The sequence below is a fragment of the Artemia franciscana genome, chromosome 21 (genome assembly GCF_032884065.1).
Source record: "Artemia franciscana chromosome 21, ASM3288406v1, whole genome shotgun sequence".
In the NCBI taxonomy this organism is placed as follows: Eukaryota; Metazoa; Arthropoda; class Branchiopoda; order Anostraca; family Artemiidae; genus Artemia; species Artemia franciscana.
Genome location: NC_088883.1, coordinates 6384930 through 6402713, shown reverse-complemented (window position 1 = coordinate 6402713; position 17784 = coordinate 6384930). Strand labels below are relative to the sequence as shown.

General features: G+C 36.2%; 2 protein-coding genes across 3 annotated transcripts in view; both read right to left on the bottom strand.

Annotated features, from left to right (window-relative positions):
- Positions 1 to 17784, bottom strand: part of LOC136041046 (ubiquitin-like modifier-activating enzyme ATG7) — a 567744-nt gene that overhangs the window by 324380 nt on the left and 225580 nt on the right. The gene's annotated exons all lie outside the window — the stretch shown is intronic.
- Positions 1 to 17784, bottom strand: part of LOC136040557 (acyl-CoA Delta-9 desaturase-like) — a 49319-nt gene that overhangs the window by 17166 nt on the left and 14369 nt on the right. For both annotated transcript variants that reach the window (XM_065724772.1, XM_065724771.1), the window contains exons 3-4: positions 15385 to 15518; positions 13509 to 13714 (exon numbers count right to left, since the gene is read on the bottom strand). In XM_065724772.1, the coding sequence (XP_065580844.1) occupies positions 13509 to 13714; positions 15385 to 15518 (340 nt within the window). The remainder of the gene's footprint in view (positions 1 to 13508; positions 13715 to 15384; positions 15519 to 17784) is intronic.

Here is a 17784-nt window from a genome sequence, read left to right as displayed (position 1 = left end):
TTCTGGATATTCTTAATCAAGCAATGCTCAAAGAGTAATAATAATTCACACATTATTTGGAATACTTTAAATTAAAAATAATGTCACTATTTCAAATATAAGAAAATTTCCAGCAGAGGACTCTCCATAATGGAGAATTTCTGCATGGGGAGGGGGCTGTCCGCCTAGTTTTTTCATTACACAACACTTTTTGTTATTTTTTATTTTAAAAAATGAGAAAACAATTGAAACCGCACTTTTTGGGTGCCATATATCGCTTTTTAACTGCCTCATTCAGTCAAACTTATAAGAAATAATTAAATATAAAAATTAGTTTATAAATGATCGCATAATTAGCTCTCTACAATGTCCATCTGCCCAGGCCAGCTTTTCCATTCCAAAAATGCCACCCAATTTGCGCTTTTTGTGTACCATTTGGCTCTTTATGACGGCCTTGCGGGTCTAGCCAGATAAAAAAAAATTATAAAATATAAGAATTATCTTTTATGAGTCCTTAAATAGCTCTCTATGATGTTCCAGTCCCAAATAGCGACGAAGAAAAATAAGGACATATTAGTGCTTAACATTTAAAAAAAGGTGATTTTTCTTGTTGTTTAATGAGGGGGGTTGCAATTTTCCTGCATAAGGTTTCAATAATGGTAATTTAAAGGGTATACTTTTTAATTTGCTGAGACGTCATATTCAAATCACGTGCATCCGTCCTGACATGATCCCAAATAACACGATCCGCGGGGCTGTCGGAATAGTGCGTAGTTCAACTGTGAGATGTTGTCTGTTATCATGGCCGCGGAAGTTGAACAAAGTGGAAGGAGGATATACACTTTAATATTAACTGTAAAGCTGGCAAAGAATCCGAGCTTCTTAAACTCACCATCACCCACCCGAAAAGATTTACAGTAGCAGACGACAGTATACTACTGTCGTCTGCACTCACTCATTAATCTTTGCCGGGTTCCTTAGGACAAAGTCCATCAAAATGATCCAGAGATTCGAATTTTCCTAAAATCACTAGGTACTTCCCCCTTTTAAAAAAAAAAATTTCGTAATCTTCAGTAATTTATCTCTAACTTCACAACAACTATATTTAAAGAACTCAATTACCACTATACTACAACCTGAGCCCTTACTATTTTTAATACTTTCAGTACTGTTTCTATTTCTTCGTCGCAAAATAAATCTTCCTTAACTTCCAAAGTCTTACACACTTTTTTATTCTTTCCTATATCATGTCCTGTAGGCTATAGCACATTCTCTAAATGTTCAGTCAATCCCTCTTAACTTTTACCTTATCACCAATTGTAGCCCCGTTCCTATCTTCAACTGGGACAAGTCCAGATAGACTACTCCTTATACTGATTAAACAAAAAAAACAAGTTTTTTAAATGAAAGTAAGGAGCGACATTAAAACTTAAAATGAACAGAAATTACTCCGTATATGAAAGGGGCTTTTCCTCCTCAACGCCCCGCTCTTTACGCTAAAGTTTGACTCTTTCTCTTAACTCTACTTTTTAAAACAGTAAAAAACCTAGTGTAAAGAGCGGGGCGTTGAGGAGGAAAAGCCCCATTCATACACGGAGTAATTTCTGTTCGTTTTAAGTTTTAATGTCGCTCCTTACTTTCATTTAAAAAAAACTAACATGAATTAATACATGTTTTGATCTTGGCTCTCCGCACATAAATAATTAAAACGAAATTTGCGTATTAATTTTTTTTGGCTAAATGGCTTTCTCATAGTTTTAATCGGAAGATTTTGAGAAAAAAGGAGCGAGGGAGGAGGCCTAGTTGCCCTTAAATTTTTTGACTACTTAAAAAAGGCAACTATAACTTTTAATATTTTACGAACGTTTTCATAAGTAAAAAATATACGTAACTTACGAATTAGCTTACGTAGCGAACTTCTATATTCGTATGCTTTTATTGCGTATATGAGGGGACTCACACCTCGTTGGTACCTCACTCTTTACACTTAAACTTAAATTTTGTCCCAATTCCTTAAGAATGACTCCTGAATCACAAAAGCCGTAGAATAAATAGTTGAAATTACAAAAAAATACTTTAGCGTAAAGAGCGATGCATTACGAGGAGGTAAACCCCTCATATTCGTAATAATTTCTGTTCGTTTTAAGTTTTAATGCGGCTCCTCACTTTCAGTAGAAAAAACTTTTCATATTGATTTTTTCATTGATTTTTAAATAATGCAAGAAAATCCTGCGCCCCCTTCATTGAAAGTCTCTTCCCCCATGAGAAGTTTCTCCATGGAAATATCCTTTCACGTACCCCCCCCCCTCAATTCTCCCTCCCCCCAAAAAAACAAAAAAATCCCCCTGAAAACGTCTGTACACTTTTCAGTAGCCATTACTATATGTAAACAATGGTCAAAGTTTGTAACTTGCAGCCCCTCCCACGGAGACTGCGGGGGATTAAGTCGTCCCTAAAGACATAGTTATTAGGTTTTTCGACTATGGTGAATAAAACAGCTATCTCAGAATTTTGATCCGGTGACTTTGGGGAAAAATGAGCGTGGGAGGGGGCCTAGGTGCCCTCCAATTGTTTTGGTCACTTAAAAAGGGCACTAGAATTTTTAATTTCCGTTAGAATGAGCCCTTTCATGACATTTTAGGAACACTGAGTCGATACGATCACCCCTGGGGAAAAAAAACAACAAAAAAACAAACCCGCATCCGTGATTTGTCTTCTGGCAAAAAAGCGAATTTCCACATTTTTGTAGATAGAAGCTTGAAACTTCTACAACAAGGTTCTCTGATACGCTGAATCTGGTGGTGTGATTTTCGTTAAGATCATATGACGTTTAGGGGGCGTTTCCTCCTATTTTCTAAGATTAGGCAAATTTTCTCAGGCTCGTAGCTTTTGATGGGTAAGATTAATCTTGATGAAACTTATATATTTAAAATCAGCATTAAAATGCAATTCTTTTAATGTAACTATTGGTATCAAAATTCCATTTTTTAGATTTTCGGTTACTATTGAGCCGGGTCGCTCCTTACTACAGTTCGTTACCACGAACTGTTTGATAACCTGGGCATCCTGGATGGAAATGTTGGCATAATGAATGAGTTTTTGGAGATTTCGACAGCTCAGGGCACCAGAGCAGACTTTAAAATTAATGTTAAGAGGGCTAATTTATTTAGGAATAAGTGAAAGTGAAGAGGTGGGATTGAGCAACGAGAAGATCGATCAAGTGGATAGATTCACTTATTTAGACAGTATTGTTAGTAAAGATAGTGGAAGCCGTTAAGATGTTAAAATTAAAATATAATGTGTTCTTTAAAATTTGAAAAGTTCTGGAAGAAAAAGATAAACTGCTAGCCAGGATTAGAATATTGGGAGCTACATTGATGACAGTTGTCATTTGAGGCTCTGAAACATGGGTGCTCCGGAAGATGAAGGATTTATTGCATAATTCTAGGAGAATTGTCTACAGATTATTCTGCGTAAACCGTCTGATTGACCACATTTCAAACAGTAAACTTAACGAAGAATCTGGCTATACTAAGCCTTTCTAAGGCTATACTAAGAAAAGGGCTGGATAGCTAGGGCACGTTCTGCAGATGAAAGATGACAGATTGCCAAAGATTGTCCTTTTTGGCGAGCCATATAGGGTCAAACGAAAAGCAGGTCGTCCCCAAATTAGGTAGGAGGAGGCCAGAAGGAAGGATTTAAGGAAAGTTGAAAATTCTTTGGAGGGTGTAAAGAGGGTGGCTTTAAATAGATTTGGATGAAGGAGGAGCATACATAGCTGTGCAGGCTTAGGTGGCTTGGTCCTGCGGTGAGTTGTTAGCAATAGCAGTACAGCCAAGGTGCCACCTAGGTAGGTAGGTAGGTAGGTATGCGTTTATTTCATCAAAGAAAAATAACTAAAATTGCAAAAATGACTAAAATTGGCTTCTTAAAAATTATTTTATCTATTTTTATATGTGTATATGCGTGTATGTATGTATATGTATATATATATATATATCTCCTTATTATTTCATCGGAGTCTATTTTATCTACTGATCTACATAATTAATTTAGTCCATTTAATCTATTAGTCTATTTGGTTTTGTTTTCTATAGTTATTATTTTATTTATATTTTCTTTTCTTCTCCTTTTTGCTCTTCTCTCTGTGAGTAAGTGATTATTTTTTTTTTCTTCTCTGAGTAAGTGACTCGTTTATTTTCCCCCTTTTTTACAGGCCAAAGAGCCTTTGGGGGAATAGTAAAATGTAATATTGTATGTGTGTTTCGTGATGAATAAATCTTATCTTAGCAACGTTATTCTCGTACATAGCACTAATAACTTTAATGTATTTGTTTCGTATACCATACAAGGATAAGGCCTTTGCTAAAGCCCTTCTATCAACAGAATCAAACGCTTGCTCGTAATTTATAAAACTTAGGACCAAACGTGTTTGACAACTCAGGTACTTCTCAATTATTAACCTAACAATGATAATTTGGTCGACACATCCTCTGCCTTTTCGAAAACCACACTGCGCTTCTCTTAAAACTTTGTCTACAGTATCTCTCATTCTAAAAACTATCATAGAAACTAAGTCAAGTGCTACATACAGAGACCAGACTAATGCCTCGATAATTACAACACTCACTCTTATCACCTTCCTTATACAGTGGTTTAATTAAGGTTTTTATAAAAACGTCAGGTACTTCCCCTTTTTTAAAATCATATCCATAATCTTCAGTAACTTAATTCTAACCTCAGAGCCACCATATTTAAGAAACTCATTTACCACACTATCGGCATCTGGAGCCTTATTATTTTTTAATCCTTTAGTACTGTTGTTAATTCTTCCTCACAAAACAAATCCTCCTTCACATCAAAGGTATTACAAACTTTTTCACTCTCCTCTATTTCTTTTCTGGCAGCTCTATCTTGGTTTAGCACATTCTCACAATGTTCTGCCTATCTCTCTTTAACTCTTTCCTTATCATTAATTGTGGCCCCGTTCCATTCTTTAACTGATACAACTCCGGATTGACCACTCCTCCTCAATTTATTAACATGCCAGTACAATAATTTACTATTATGCCGTCTAGCCGCATCCTCCAGATTCTCGGCAATTTTATCCATGGCCTCCACTTCACACCTCCTTAGTCCATATTTTAATACTTTCTCCGCTTTCTATAAATTCCTTTTGTTTTCATATGATCTATTACTCAGATAATCCTTGTAAAAACACCTTCTTTCCTCCATTAAACATAAAGCTTTTTCACAAATATTCCTAGCTGCAGTCTTAACTTTCTTCCCTAAGACACCATTAGCCATTTCACAAATTTTTTTCCAAAATTATTCCAACCATCTTCCATATTGTCAAATTTTAGACTCTGGAATTAAGTATTCAACTGTTCCTGGAAAATGTCTCGCAGATTATGAACCTCGAGTCTGCCAGAATCTTAATTTCCTGGGAGGTAGTTACCCCTGCGAAATTTCAGCTTTAATTTAATCCTAGATGCCACTAGATAGTGATCTTTACTTTTAACATCAATAACACCACTCCTATATACCCATCTATCTTTTGTTGATCCTGCCAGTCTTCAGTTTACTATAACATATTCAATAAGGTTTACTGCCTCACCATCATATGAATACCGTGCTAACGCATGGGCCGTTTTATGACCAAACACCGTATTGGTTTCAACTAGATTGTTATACCTACAAAATTGCAAAAGTCTGCAGCCACCAACTAAACCACCAACCACCTTTCCTAAACCAAATTTACATATACTAGGATAACATCTATCTCTATTTGTGCAGACCTGGGCGTTCAAATCTCTTAGTAAAAACACCATATTTCTACCTGGGACCCTGTCTATTTGCTCCTGTGACTGTAAGTAAAATTCATCGGAGTCTCTAGTATATGCGTCAGTCGGGTCTACAGGGGTATATACTACTATAACTGATACCCTGATCTTTTTAGTCATAAAATGAGCAATTAGTATTCTATTATTAATACCTTCCCAGCCTAAAGAAGACTTAGTAGCTTCCTTGTTCATCGTGAGCCCTACTCCCTGTCTATGTCTGCCTAGCCAGTGCTGGACGGGGATCAGCTTATTTTCTCAAGCCTAAGCCGAAGCGCTTAAGCCGGCTTACAACCGGACAGCAAGAAGTCTCTGGCACCTCCAGTATGAATGGAAGCTTCTTTGCTATCCTGTGCCCATCATGGTTACAATATGGTTTTCAGCACTTGGCGATATTCTTCTATCAACAAGAGTCGGAATACAGCAAAGACAATCTCAAGCCTACTATCTCCGACTCATTAAATATTCATACTTACAAACATTATGCTACCATGGGGAGGCAACCCATAGTACATAAATTAGCTAGGAAAAGGTATTTCAGCCCAAAAACAGCCGTCAAAACAGACTAAGCCCAGAAGAATTTTTCATTAATCAGAATCCCATATGGATACTGTGTCGTTTACTAGACTATAATTTCCTCAAGGGGTACCCCTCCCCAAGTGGGAACAGAGTTGACTGAAAGGTCCCCAGTCTTGCAGGCACCCCGAAAGGGTTAAGGCACCTCTTTGAAGAGGCCATTGTCCATAGATCTTACGCCCTGCCGCAGTTTTCAAACAGTTCGTGGTAACGAACTGTAGATAAGGAGCGACCCGGCTCAATAGTAACCAAAACTCTAAAAAATGGAATTTTGGTACCAATAGCTACATCAAAAGAATTGCATTTTAATGTTGATTTTAAATATATAAGTTTCATCAAGTTTAGTTTTACCCATCAAAAGTTAAGAGCCTGAGAAAATTTGCGTTATTTTAGAAAATAGGGGGAAACACCCCCTAAAAGTCATAGAATCTTAACGAAAATCATACCATCAGATTCAGCGTATCAGAGAACCCTACTGTAGAACTTTCAAGCTCCTATCTACAAAAATGTGGAATTTTATATTTTTTGCCACAAGGCAGATCACGGATGCGTGTTTATTTGTTTGTTTGTTTTTTTTGTTTTTTTTTCCCAGGGGTGATCGTATCGACCCAGTTGTCCTAGAATGTTGCAAGAGGGCTCATTCTAACGGAAATGAAAAGTTCTAGTGCCCTTTTAAAGTGACCAAAAAATTGGAGGGCACCTAGGCCCCCTCCCACGCTAATTATTTTCCCAAAGTCAACGGATCAAAATTCTGAAACTGCCATTTTATTCAACGTAGTCGAAAAACCTTATAACTATGTCTTTGGGGACGACTTACTCCCCCACAGTCCCCGTGGGAGGGGTTACAAGTTCAAAACTTTGACCAGTGCTTACATATAGTAATGGTTATTGGGAAGTGTAAAGGCGTTTTCAGGAGGATTTTTTGGTTGGAGGCAGGGGTTGAGAAGAGGGGAATATGCTGCGGGAACTTTCCATCGAGGAATTTGTCATGGGGGAAGAAAATTTCCATGAAGGGAGCGCAGGATTTACTAGCATTACTTAAAAAAAAACAATGAAAAAGTTTTTTTCAGCTGGAAGTAAGTAGCAGCATTAAAACTTAAAATGAACAGAAATTATTACCCGTATGAGGGGCTCACCTCCTCCTAATACCTCGCTCTTTACGCCAAAGTATTTTTAGTAATTTCAACTATTTATTCTGCGGCTTTTGTGATTCAGGGGTCATTCTTAATGAATTGGGACAAAATTTAAACTTTAGTGTAAAGAGCGAGGTACTGACGAGGGGGCGAACCCCCTCATATATGTAATAAAAACATAAGAATACAAAAGTTCTTTACGTAAGCTAGTTTATAAGTTACGTATATCTTTTACTTATAAAAAGATTCGTAAAAAAAATTAAAGTTATAGTTGCCTTTTTAATTAACCGAAAATCGGAGGGCAACTTGGCTTCCTCCCCCGCTCTTTTTTTCTCAAAACCATTCGATCAAAATTATGAGAAAGCCATTTAGCCAAAAAAAATAAATATACAAATTTCGTTTTAATTATTCCTCTGCGGAGAGCCAAAATCAAAACATGCATTGATTCAAAAACGTTCAGAAATTAAATTAAAAAAAAAACAAGTTTTTTAAATGAAAGTAAGGAGCGACATTAAAACTTAAAACGAACAGAAATTACTCCGTATATGACAGGGGCTTTTCCTTCTCAACGCCCCACTCTTTACGCTAAAGTTTGACTCTTTCTCTTAACTCTACATTTTAAAACAGTAAAAAACCTTAGCGTAAAGAGCGGGGCGTTGAGAAGGAAAAGCCCCTTTCATATACGGAGTAATTTCTGTTCGTTTTAAGTTTTAATGTCGCTCCTTACTTTCATTTAAAAAACTTGTTTTTTTTTATTTAATCCTCCTATAGAGGATTCTCCCACGATGGTGTTCTGCGTCACCATGCAGTTTAACCCATTACTAAGAAAAGGTTTGTAACTCACAGGACGTGTGGACACGCCGTTGGGCCATGTTGAGTGTACATTTGAGGGGTCTTATTCTTCCTCTACCTGTATTAATGGTCCCGGGCGGGTCTGCCCCAGTTTCTATTTTGGACCCCCCAGGGACAAGGCCCCCCTTGGTTCGTGCCTCCTATGGAGGTACCCTATATATCTGGCGGGAGTTCACCTATCGCAACCTGGGGACACGCTGAGTGGCCTACGGAAGGCCTCCTAAGGCTGGCAAATGGTAAATACATTTTCTTATAATTACTATTTAGTTGTCCCAAATAATAATCAAATATTAATGTTGCTATCTATTTTATGGCAAAAATTTTATTAAACTGAAATAGCTCCACAAAGAAAGAGGAAAAGGCAAAAAAGGAAACAACGAACTCAGATAAAGAAAAAAAAAGGATAAAAGGAAAGTGCTACAAGCATCCTGTCCAAATAAACAGCGCACGTCCAAAATTCTTTAGCATCTTAGATATGTAAGTAAAGAGCGATGCGGCTCAATAGTAACCAAAGCTCTAAGGAACAGAGTCTTGATGCATCGAAAAAGTCGAATTCTGAAACTTGTTCAAAATATATAAAATTATTCAAGTTTAATGTTACCCATCAAAAGTTATGAGCCTGAGAAAGCCTGAAGGGGATTTTTTTGGAAAGAGATGGGCTTGGTTTACGTGAGAGGATCTATCCATGGTGGAATTTTCCGTGGAGGAAGAGAATTTTCAATGGAGGGGCCGGATTTCCGTAAATTATTTGAAAATTGATCAGAAATTCAATAAAAGTTTTTTTTTAACTGAAAACAAGGAACAGCAAGGAACCCCCCCCCCCAAGACCTCACTCCCTACATCAAAGTTTTTGTTCTGTGATTTTTAACAAAGTTTGTTATTCTAATTAAACGGCCCTTGTGTTTGAGGAGTCATTCTTAAATGATTGGAACAGAAAGTCAAACTTTAGCGTAAGAAACGAGGTATTTAGGAGGGGGCAACCGCCCCCAAACATACAACAACCTCCACCCGCCCCAAGCATCAATGTAGCTCCCTACTCTCCGTTGAAGAAACTTGTTTTTTATTATTAAATCATATTAATGATACGAGTATACAGGCAGGCTTGGTTAAAAAAGGAAAAAAGATTAAGTCTGGTGTAGGGTTGCCAACAGACCAGTACAATTGGACATTTTACGGCCCAATCCCAAATTTCTGATATATTTTGGTACATTTGAGTTATTTTCGTCTGGTCACAGTTAGTTTTTTGAAGATTTTGAAATTACTCTATTCAACTCTTAGGAATGCAGGCAAAAGAAAACAAGTTTCATAGTAATAGAGAAGGGATGAAAAATAAAAAATCCAAAAATTACAAGCGTCTTTATACGAAAAAACATCACCTCAAATCGGTTTCTTAGAGTAAAAATAAGAAAAGATTAATTGCTTTTCCCTTTATACTAATATTTTGTCTGTGAAATGATGATTGACAACAAATTCACAATCGTACCATCCTTTGTGGTGCGAGTTTTGTCGTAGAACCTGTACAACTCGTCTCAAGCTGATGACAATGCTAGTTTGGAGGCAAAGAAACAATTAAAAATAAATAAAGATACTATTTACATTATCAGTAGTATAGGGTCAACAAATATTACCGCCAAGTATCCCAGGGGTATCAACAAAAATTACTACCAAGTACCCGGGATATCAACGAATATTACTGCCAAGTATCCGTAGAGTATCAACGAATATTACCGCCAAGTACCCCCGAGGTTTATGTCTGATATGGGGATCCAATGTGAGACCCTAAGATTCCTATGGTAAAAGAACGAAACGTTAGTTGACTAAGCCATCAATTCATTGATGATATTATGTTCCCAGAAATACATTTTAGGCAGTCAGGGCTTACAAGGTTTTTACTAAAGTCTGAGAGAGATAAGTTGGATTTTTTCTGAATCCGCACAGAAAGGCAAATAGCTGCTCAGAAGCACAAGCAAAGTGTGCCCGCTCAGACAAACAGGTACAGAGAGAGAAGGAGAGACCAACAAAGAGCCACTAAGACACACAAGCATACCAACAGACGCAGAGACATGCAAACAGACGCTCAGACACACAGGTACAGAGAGAGAGAAAAACAAAAAAAAAAACACAAAAACACAAAAGTCAGACATACATATTTGCATGCCTGTATCAGACACAAATTCCATAAAATCAATGGAAAAACGGCGTAGAAGCTAAAAAATGTGTACTTGGAAAATAGAACTGTCGTAATCTATAACTGTAGTTAACAATAACACCGTCAACTACTTTGGATAAATATTTGGCATTGAAATATACCCATTACAGGAGGACTTATGCAAGATACCGAATACTTGGTACTTGTATCCATAGATCCATTTCACCGAAAATTAATAGCTGACAAGCGTTTCCTGGAAATATTCTTATTTTCAGAAGCTGATATAACGCTATTTCTCTCGTAGGAATAGTGGGAGTACTTGGCTGTCACATTCGTTGATACCCCAGGGTTACTTGGTGGTACTGTTCCTTGATATCCGGGGATACTTGGCGGTAATATTCGTTGTCCCCATACTACTAGTGTCTACAAGGATTTTGTCACTAAATGGTCAGAAGACTTTAAGTAACGCCAGGAACTTTAGCTTCGCCAAAATTTTATCAGCATCTATTTCTTAGCTAAAATATTGTCAACATTGCTCTTCAATAAAAATATTACCCGTTATTTATTTATTTTGCATTTCATGTTTTGTAAATTATTTTTCAAAACGCTATACAGAATTTTAGAACGTATAATATTTTTCACAGTAAATAATCATCCTTTGGACATATACTTTGTCGTTCAGTTTGTATCAAAAATTCTCAACCCGGGAAACCCAAAGCCTTAAATTTCCTCAGAAAGTAATGTGAGCTAAAATAGGAATTAGTAACTGCTGAAATAAACGAACTATAATCCAAAAATGTGAATGAAAAATGATTTACATTCTGCAGTTACAGGACGTATCTTTTATTTTTTAAAGAAAGGCTGAGAAATACTTGCCAATAAAGATGTTATACATTTATTTGCCAAGCCATTACACAAGACAAAGGTAGATAATTGTTTTTGTTGCTTTTTTTTATCTACAACCTTAAAATCCAAACTTAGCCTCTCCCAAGGTGAATTTTTGTAAATTATTCTTTTTGAATAGCAAGAAACTCACTATGCACAAAATCTGGATAGCTAAATACTAACGAAATCAAATGTTTTTTTTTTAATAAATTGAAAGTTTAGCGCGCAAAAATTATTTGATAATTATAGTTTTATATTCACTTTGAAAACTGCACCATTTGCACCAGTTCTGGTTGCACCAGTTCTGGTTGCACCAGAACTGAATCGCCGGGGTGGTCGGTCCCCTTTGACCTTCCTAATCTATATTACAATATACTTCCCTTTCAAGGGTCAAAATTGATGGAGTGTAGCTAGCCCCTCCCCTGACTACTCTTCTACGCCAAACGAATCTGATTAAATTGTGCGATAGCAATTTTGCTCAAAATAGTCCAAAGATCATATAGCAATGCCTCTGTGGTTGAAACAAGCCCCCCCCCCGAGCCTTGGGGATAGGGTTCTAAGTCACACCTTAGGTCATATATGGTTTTTATAGAATGGGTGGTCGCATAAACTTCAGATAGGGCTCATCTGGTTTGAAATTGAAAGTTATAGTTCCCTTTCAAGAGTCAAGAGTGGTTTGAGAGCAACCAGACCCCCCTCCCACGCTCATCATTTCCTCAAAAACATCCAATCAAAATTTGGAGCTAGCAGTTTTGTTCATTGTCTTTGAAGGGTCCGGAAACTAAGTCTTTGAGGAAGAAACCCCCGCCCCCACAGCTCTTGGCGTAAGGGTTGTAAGTTATGCCCCGGCGGCATAAAATGATTTTATAGAAAGGGTGGTTGTATGTACTTCGGAGGGAACATATTGGATTGGTAATCTGAATTTCTAATGCCCTTTTTCAGAGTCAAAGTGATCAAAAGGCTGGTACCCCCCCCCCTCATTACGTCGTGTTTTCTTGAAATCCATTGAATAAAAACTTTCGCAGCAGTCCTTTTGTTCAAAATAGTCTAAAGATCATATAACAAGGCTTTTGGGGTTGATATAAATCAGGGATGGGATTGATACGAGCCTAAAGGCAAGGGTTGCAAGTTTTGCCATGGGGCATTTAAGGTTTTTATGAAAGGGATGATTGTTTAAGTTTAGAAGAGGCACATTTGGTTGAAAATTCTAAGTTCTAGTTCCTATTTAAGCGTCAAAAGTGATGGTGGCCATTTAGCCTTTAAGCTATAACCTGGGGGCATATAAGGTTCTTATGGGATGGGTGGTCGTATCAAATTCAGATGGTTTCATTTACAAATACGAATATATAAATAAGAAGAATTTATATGAATAAAAATATATGCAAAAAGGGGGTTGCCTCCTAGATTTTATTTTTGCCAAATCAGTTACGGATACACCGACGAAAGTTAGTTTACATTAGTTACCTTTTTTTGGAATTAGAGATTAAATATAGAAATGTACAAACAAGACCAGAAAAATAAAAAATAAATATATTTGAATTTAAAATAGGGGAGACAAATCTAAAATAAAATTTCTTTTAAAATAATGAAAAAAGACGGTGGACAATTTTTGTAGTTTTATTTATCTCTTATTGAACATAAGACTACCTGAAGCAAACATAACGACATCTGCCACCAGAAACGCACGTAGGTGAGGGGTGGGGGTGGAAGGTTGGAAGAAACACTAATTTCTTAGCACTTCTTACTCAAATTATCAAATAGTTTATTTTGGTCTCTTGGCTTTTTCCTGTCTCTTGCGTAAGAAATTAGATTAATATAAGTACGAACCCTGTTTGAGCTTTGAAGAGGCATGTTTTGAATCTCTTTTGAAAAAAGAGACTTACCTCCTTCATGCTCAGGGTAAGGCCCAAGCATGAAGGAGGAATTTGTGACATCGATAGCAACCTGTTTCTTTGCTTTCTGTAAAATGTGTCATATTATAATGAAAAGAGAAATCATCAATGCAACAGCACAAACACACACAAAAAAAAAGAAAAAAAAAGAAAAAAAGAAAGAAAGGAGGTAGAAGGAGTAAAGGAAAACTGTTAAACTTACTGTTTTTGAAAACGAATAACAGGGTCTGCCAGTAGATCAGACATATCTAGCATCGATCCTTTTGCCTTGACATCTGGATGTTTTTTGACAAGAAGCCAGCCAACATGACTGAAGAAAAAACCACGCCGAGAATTGTGGGGGTCAGCATTCGTTTCACCAAATTTGTGGTGAACTCGATGATCCCTTGCCCATTCATATAGGCTATTCTAAAAAAGTAATTATCGATACGGTTTTCCTGGCCATTTATAGCCTATTATTAACCACATTTCTAAAACATCCTTGTGTAGCATTATTTACATTCCTCATAGGGTGTTCAATAAGATAAACAGTGGTTTTATCGACACATGCCCTTTACCGTTCTGAAGGAAGCAGTAGAGTAGGGTAAATGAAACTTTTTTAAATTTTCTTAAATTTTTGTTAAATATTTAACAAATTAGTGCCCAAAAAGTGATTGTTTACCCAACTTCAATTATGTGTTCCTAAAATTAGTAAAACTTTTTCTTTTAACCTTAGGACTAATACTTGGGGGTAATTTCCCCCTTATGCCCCCTCTCCACCACCTTCATACAGCTATACACATTATAATATTATAGCATTCACATCGAAGTAAAAGGCACGTCTGAATCAAATAAAATGACAAGCTACGTTAATGAGCAATTAGTAAAGCTAATTGATAAAATTAGTAAATTTCAGTAAAGTAAATTAGTAATTAGTAAATTAGTAAAGCAGTTAGTAAAGCTAATTGCATTCGTTAAACAAGTTACTTTGTTAGCAGTTGTGGGTAATTTTAATTCAAGAAATGAATTTTTTTAATGTAATTAATTCTATTGAAGGTTTATATTTCATTAAGAATGAAAACATAGTATAAAATTCAAATATTAATTTTACTCTAAGAAGGAAAATATTTAGTAGAAAATTTGAAACCTAATGAATGAACCATGTTCTGTCAGTGGGAGAAATGGAGATGTTGAGATTGGTGGCCGGCATTTACCGCATTTCGCATTTTTTGTGCGTTTTTAAAAGTCTCTATTGTACCTCCCCCCCCCCCAAAAAAAAACTAACCCACCAAAAAAATCCTGGTCACGGCCTAAGGAATTATATATCTAATTCTACGTCCATCCCCTTCTCATCTCCCCCTCAGAACTAGCTCTGTATTTATCTAAATGCTCAATGAGAGCTTGGATGTTTTGGCACTAAAATGCACCCTTTGGCGTATCTCCCTCCTGCCCAAACTGCAAAACCATCAGAGGACCCCATTGTAAAGTTTAGGTGCCTTTTGAAGTTTTGTAATTTGCCAATTGCTTACAGATAGCATTGTTATTGGGAAACATGCGGACATTTTTCACAAAGGAGTTTTTTGCAGGGAGGCAGGGGATTGCATGGGGGAATTTTCAGCGGAGAAAAAAGTTTTGGGAATACTTTTCTTTCAACAAAGATATATTTTCCAGGGATATTTGCGATGAGGGGTTATTTTACGGGGGGAAGGGGATATTTTCCAAGTAGTTTCTGGAGAGCACTTTCCGGGGGAGTATTTACGCCAGGGGGTATTTTCGTCCGTTTGTTTTCTGTGGGGGGAGGGTATTTTGCGGAGGGTGGTAAACGCCTAGAACTGTGGACATGGTTGTAATGTAAATATTATCTTAGATGGCGCTAAAGTAAGGGTTCTTAGCATCATCATTTGTATGTAGTGTAGATTAAGGAGTTTCTACAAAAAATGGTTTAACTTATTTCTCCGGTGCTTTTTTCAAGCAAGTACTTTAAATGATGATTGTGATGAAAAATGGCTTGAGAACTGTTGTTCGAGTTCTCGAGCCCTGTACGTTAAGCAATAAATTAAATTAAAATTGTGTTTTTGCACAAAAATTAAATACCTTACCTGCCACGCAAGGGTGTTGGCAATCATCAACAGAATTCTAAGGGGAAGTTTAGCTTTGTATGAACGGTGAGACCATAATCTATGTGCACCAGCTGCGATCCCAAGCACACCCCCAACGACGGACAAAAAATAAGCTGAAAAGTGTATAGAAATACGGAAAACATTGGAATAAAAATGAAATAATATATAATGGAAGTAAAGGAACAAAGATCAAATACGATATTAAGGGTTTTTGTAATGTAAAATCTACCACTAGGGATAATTCAATTAAACTCTAGTGCATCTTAGGCATCACTCTACTGCATCACTGTTAGGCATCACTGCATCACTCTTAGGCATCACTCTAGTGCATCTAGTGCATCACTCTACTAGATGAACTATGAGTTCCATTCAGAAGATTAATTCATATATATACGTTACAATAGTATACAGCAAGCCTGGCTTGTGCCTGGCTTGTGTCTTGTACATTTTAATTGATTGTATTTTATTCAAATACGGGTTTTTTCGTCTTTATCTCGTTTTTATTTGGTGTTTCCTTTCGTCTTTTTGTACAGTGTTTGTTTTCTTTGTTTTTTTCTGGTGGTGTTTAAGTTATTTCTTGTTTTGTTTATATATTTGACAAAGGCTTCCGGATTTGAAGCTGAAATGTTCGGAATTTCATTATTATTTTTGTATTTAAAAAGCCTTTTTTTTTTTCAAAGTCTTAAAAATAATTTTATCCGTTTTCAATAGATTTTTTTTTCAGAGGTAAACGGACTGTCAGTGTAATCTAAAAAATCACTTATGATAAACTACATCCTCAGATATAGTGAACCCGGTGGCATTCAGCTAAACCCAGCAATATATCTGAGTGACCAAAATATTGCTAGAGTCCTCCAATGCTAGAGTCTTGTAAGAGACAACTCCAAGAAATACTGAATAGGCTGAGAGAAAGAAGGGGTGAGGTGGATTTGAAAATAAACGCCAAAAACACAAAATATATGGCAACCACCGACTCTCTCTGGAATACAAAGTGCCAGGACCAGGACATAGAACAAGTAGTTCAGATCAAATGCCTAAGGAGCGTAATTGAAAGTACTGGTTTAACGGCACAAGATGTATTAATCAGGGTAAGACTGGCAAGTGCCACTTTCAATAGGCTCCACAAAATATGGGAATCCCAGAATCTGACTACCCAATGAGAGCTGAGATGTTTTGGCATTGAAAAATTATTATTATTATATATATATATATATATATATATATATATATATATATATATATATATATATATATATATATATATATATATATATATATATATATATATATATATATATATATATAATATATATATATATATATATATATATATATATATATATATATATATGTATATATATATATATATATATATATATATATTTACAGATATATATTGTATATTTACAAAATAATCAATACATTATAAAAATATTAACCCTAAAGTTTAAGCTAAGGCTGTTTAATAGCAATTTCTTCCCTTGCTGTTATAAAAATTCAGAGACATGGCAATTAAACACAATTCCAAGCGTTCTCAAAACATCTACCTCAGGAGAATACTAAATATTCACCGGACTAAGAAAATGACAAGTCAATCAATTTGAGATGCAACAAGGCAATCACTTGTAGCCAGCGTCATCAGAGTATGAAGAAGGTGATCTTCAGGATATGCCCTAAAAATGAGTGATCAAAGGCATCTGATTGCTGTTATTCACTAGCCTCTGCTGGGAATGCCTCAAAGGGGAAGGCCCTGAAAGACACTGCGGTAGCCTACAACCATCAGGCAGACTTGCACAGCTTTAATACCAGCATCCAACCGGATCAGGGAGACCTCACAGCTGTAGCAACCTTGAGGGATGACTGGAGCCTTTTCCTTGATATTCTGGGTGTCTTTGGTGGCACAGACGGTACTTAGGTGTAAAGTAAGGTAATTTCGTTACTCTACAAAAAAACAATAATAAAAATATATGACGCTCTAGCGTCTCTTAATAAATGGTAGGCAATCGTGCATACGCTTTAGCAAAAAAGAATGTTTATTCCTATGACATTACATTTTTAGTTCTGAGGGAGGAGGGTTATAGTCACTTTACATATTAATGAAGATTTGTCCTGATTTTCAATTACCTATATTATTTGACTCTGGTTTCCAAGAGTAACGTTTTTAGACAGAAATAATTCTGCCGGTTCCCCTTGTCCACAATGCTACTATCATAAACATCAAAAAAAGGAAGAACAATAGGCAATTCTTTTCGTAAGAAAGTGGAATTCTAATTTGAATGAATATTTCAGCTTTATGTCCTAGGGCTGTCCTCAGCAAAACACAACTATATAAAAGAAAAGAGACTTACAACATACGACCAATAAAAATAAAATGAAAAT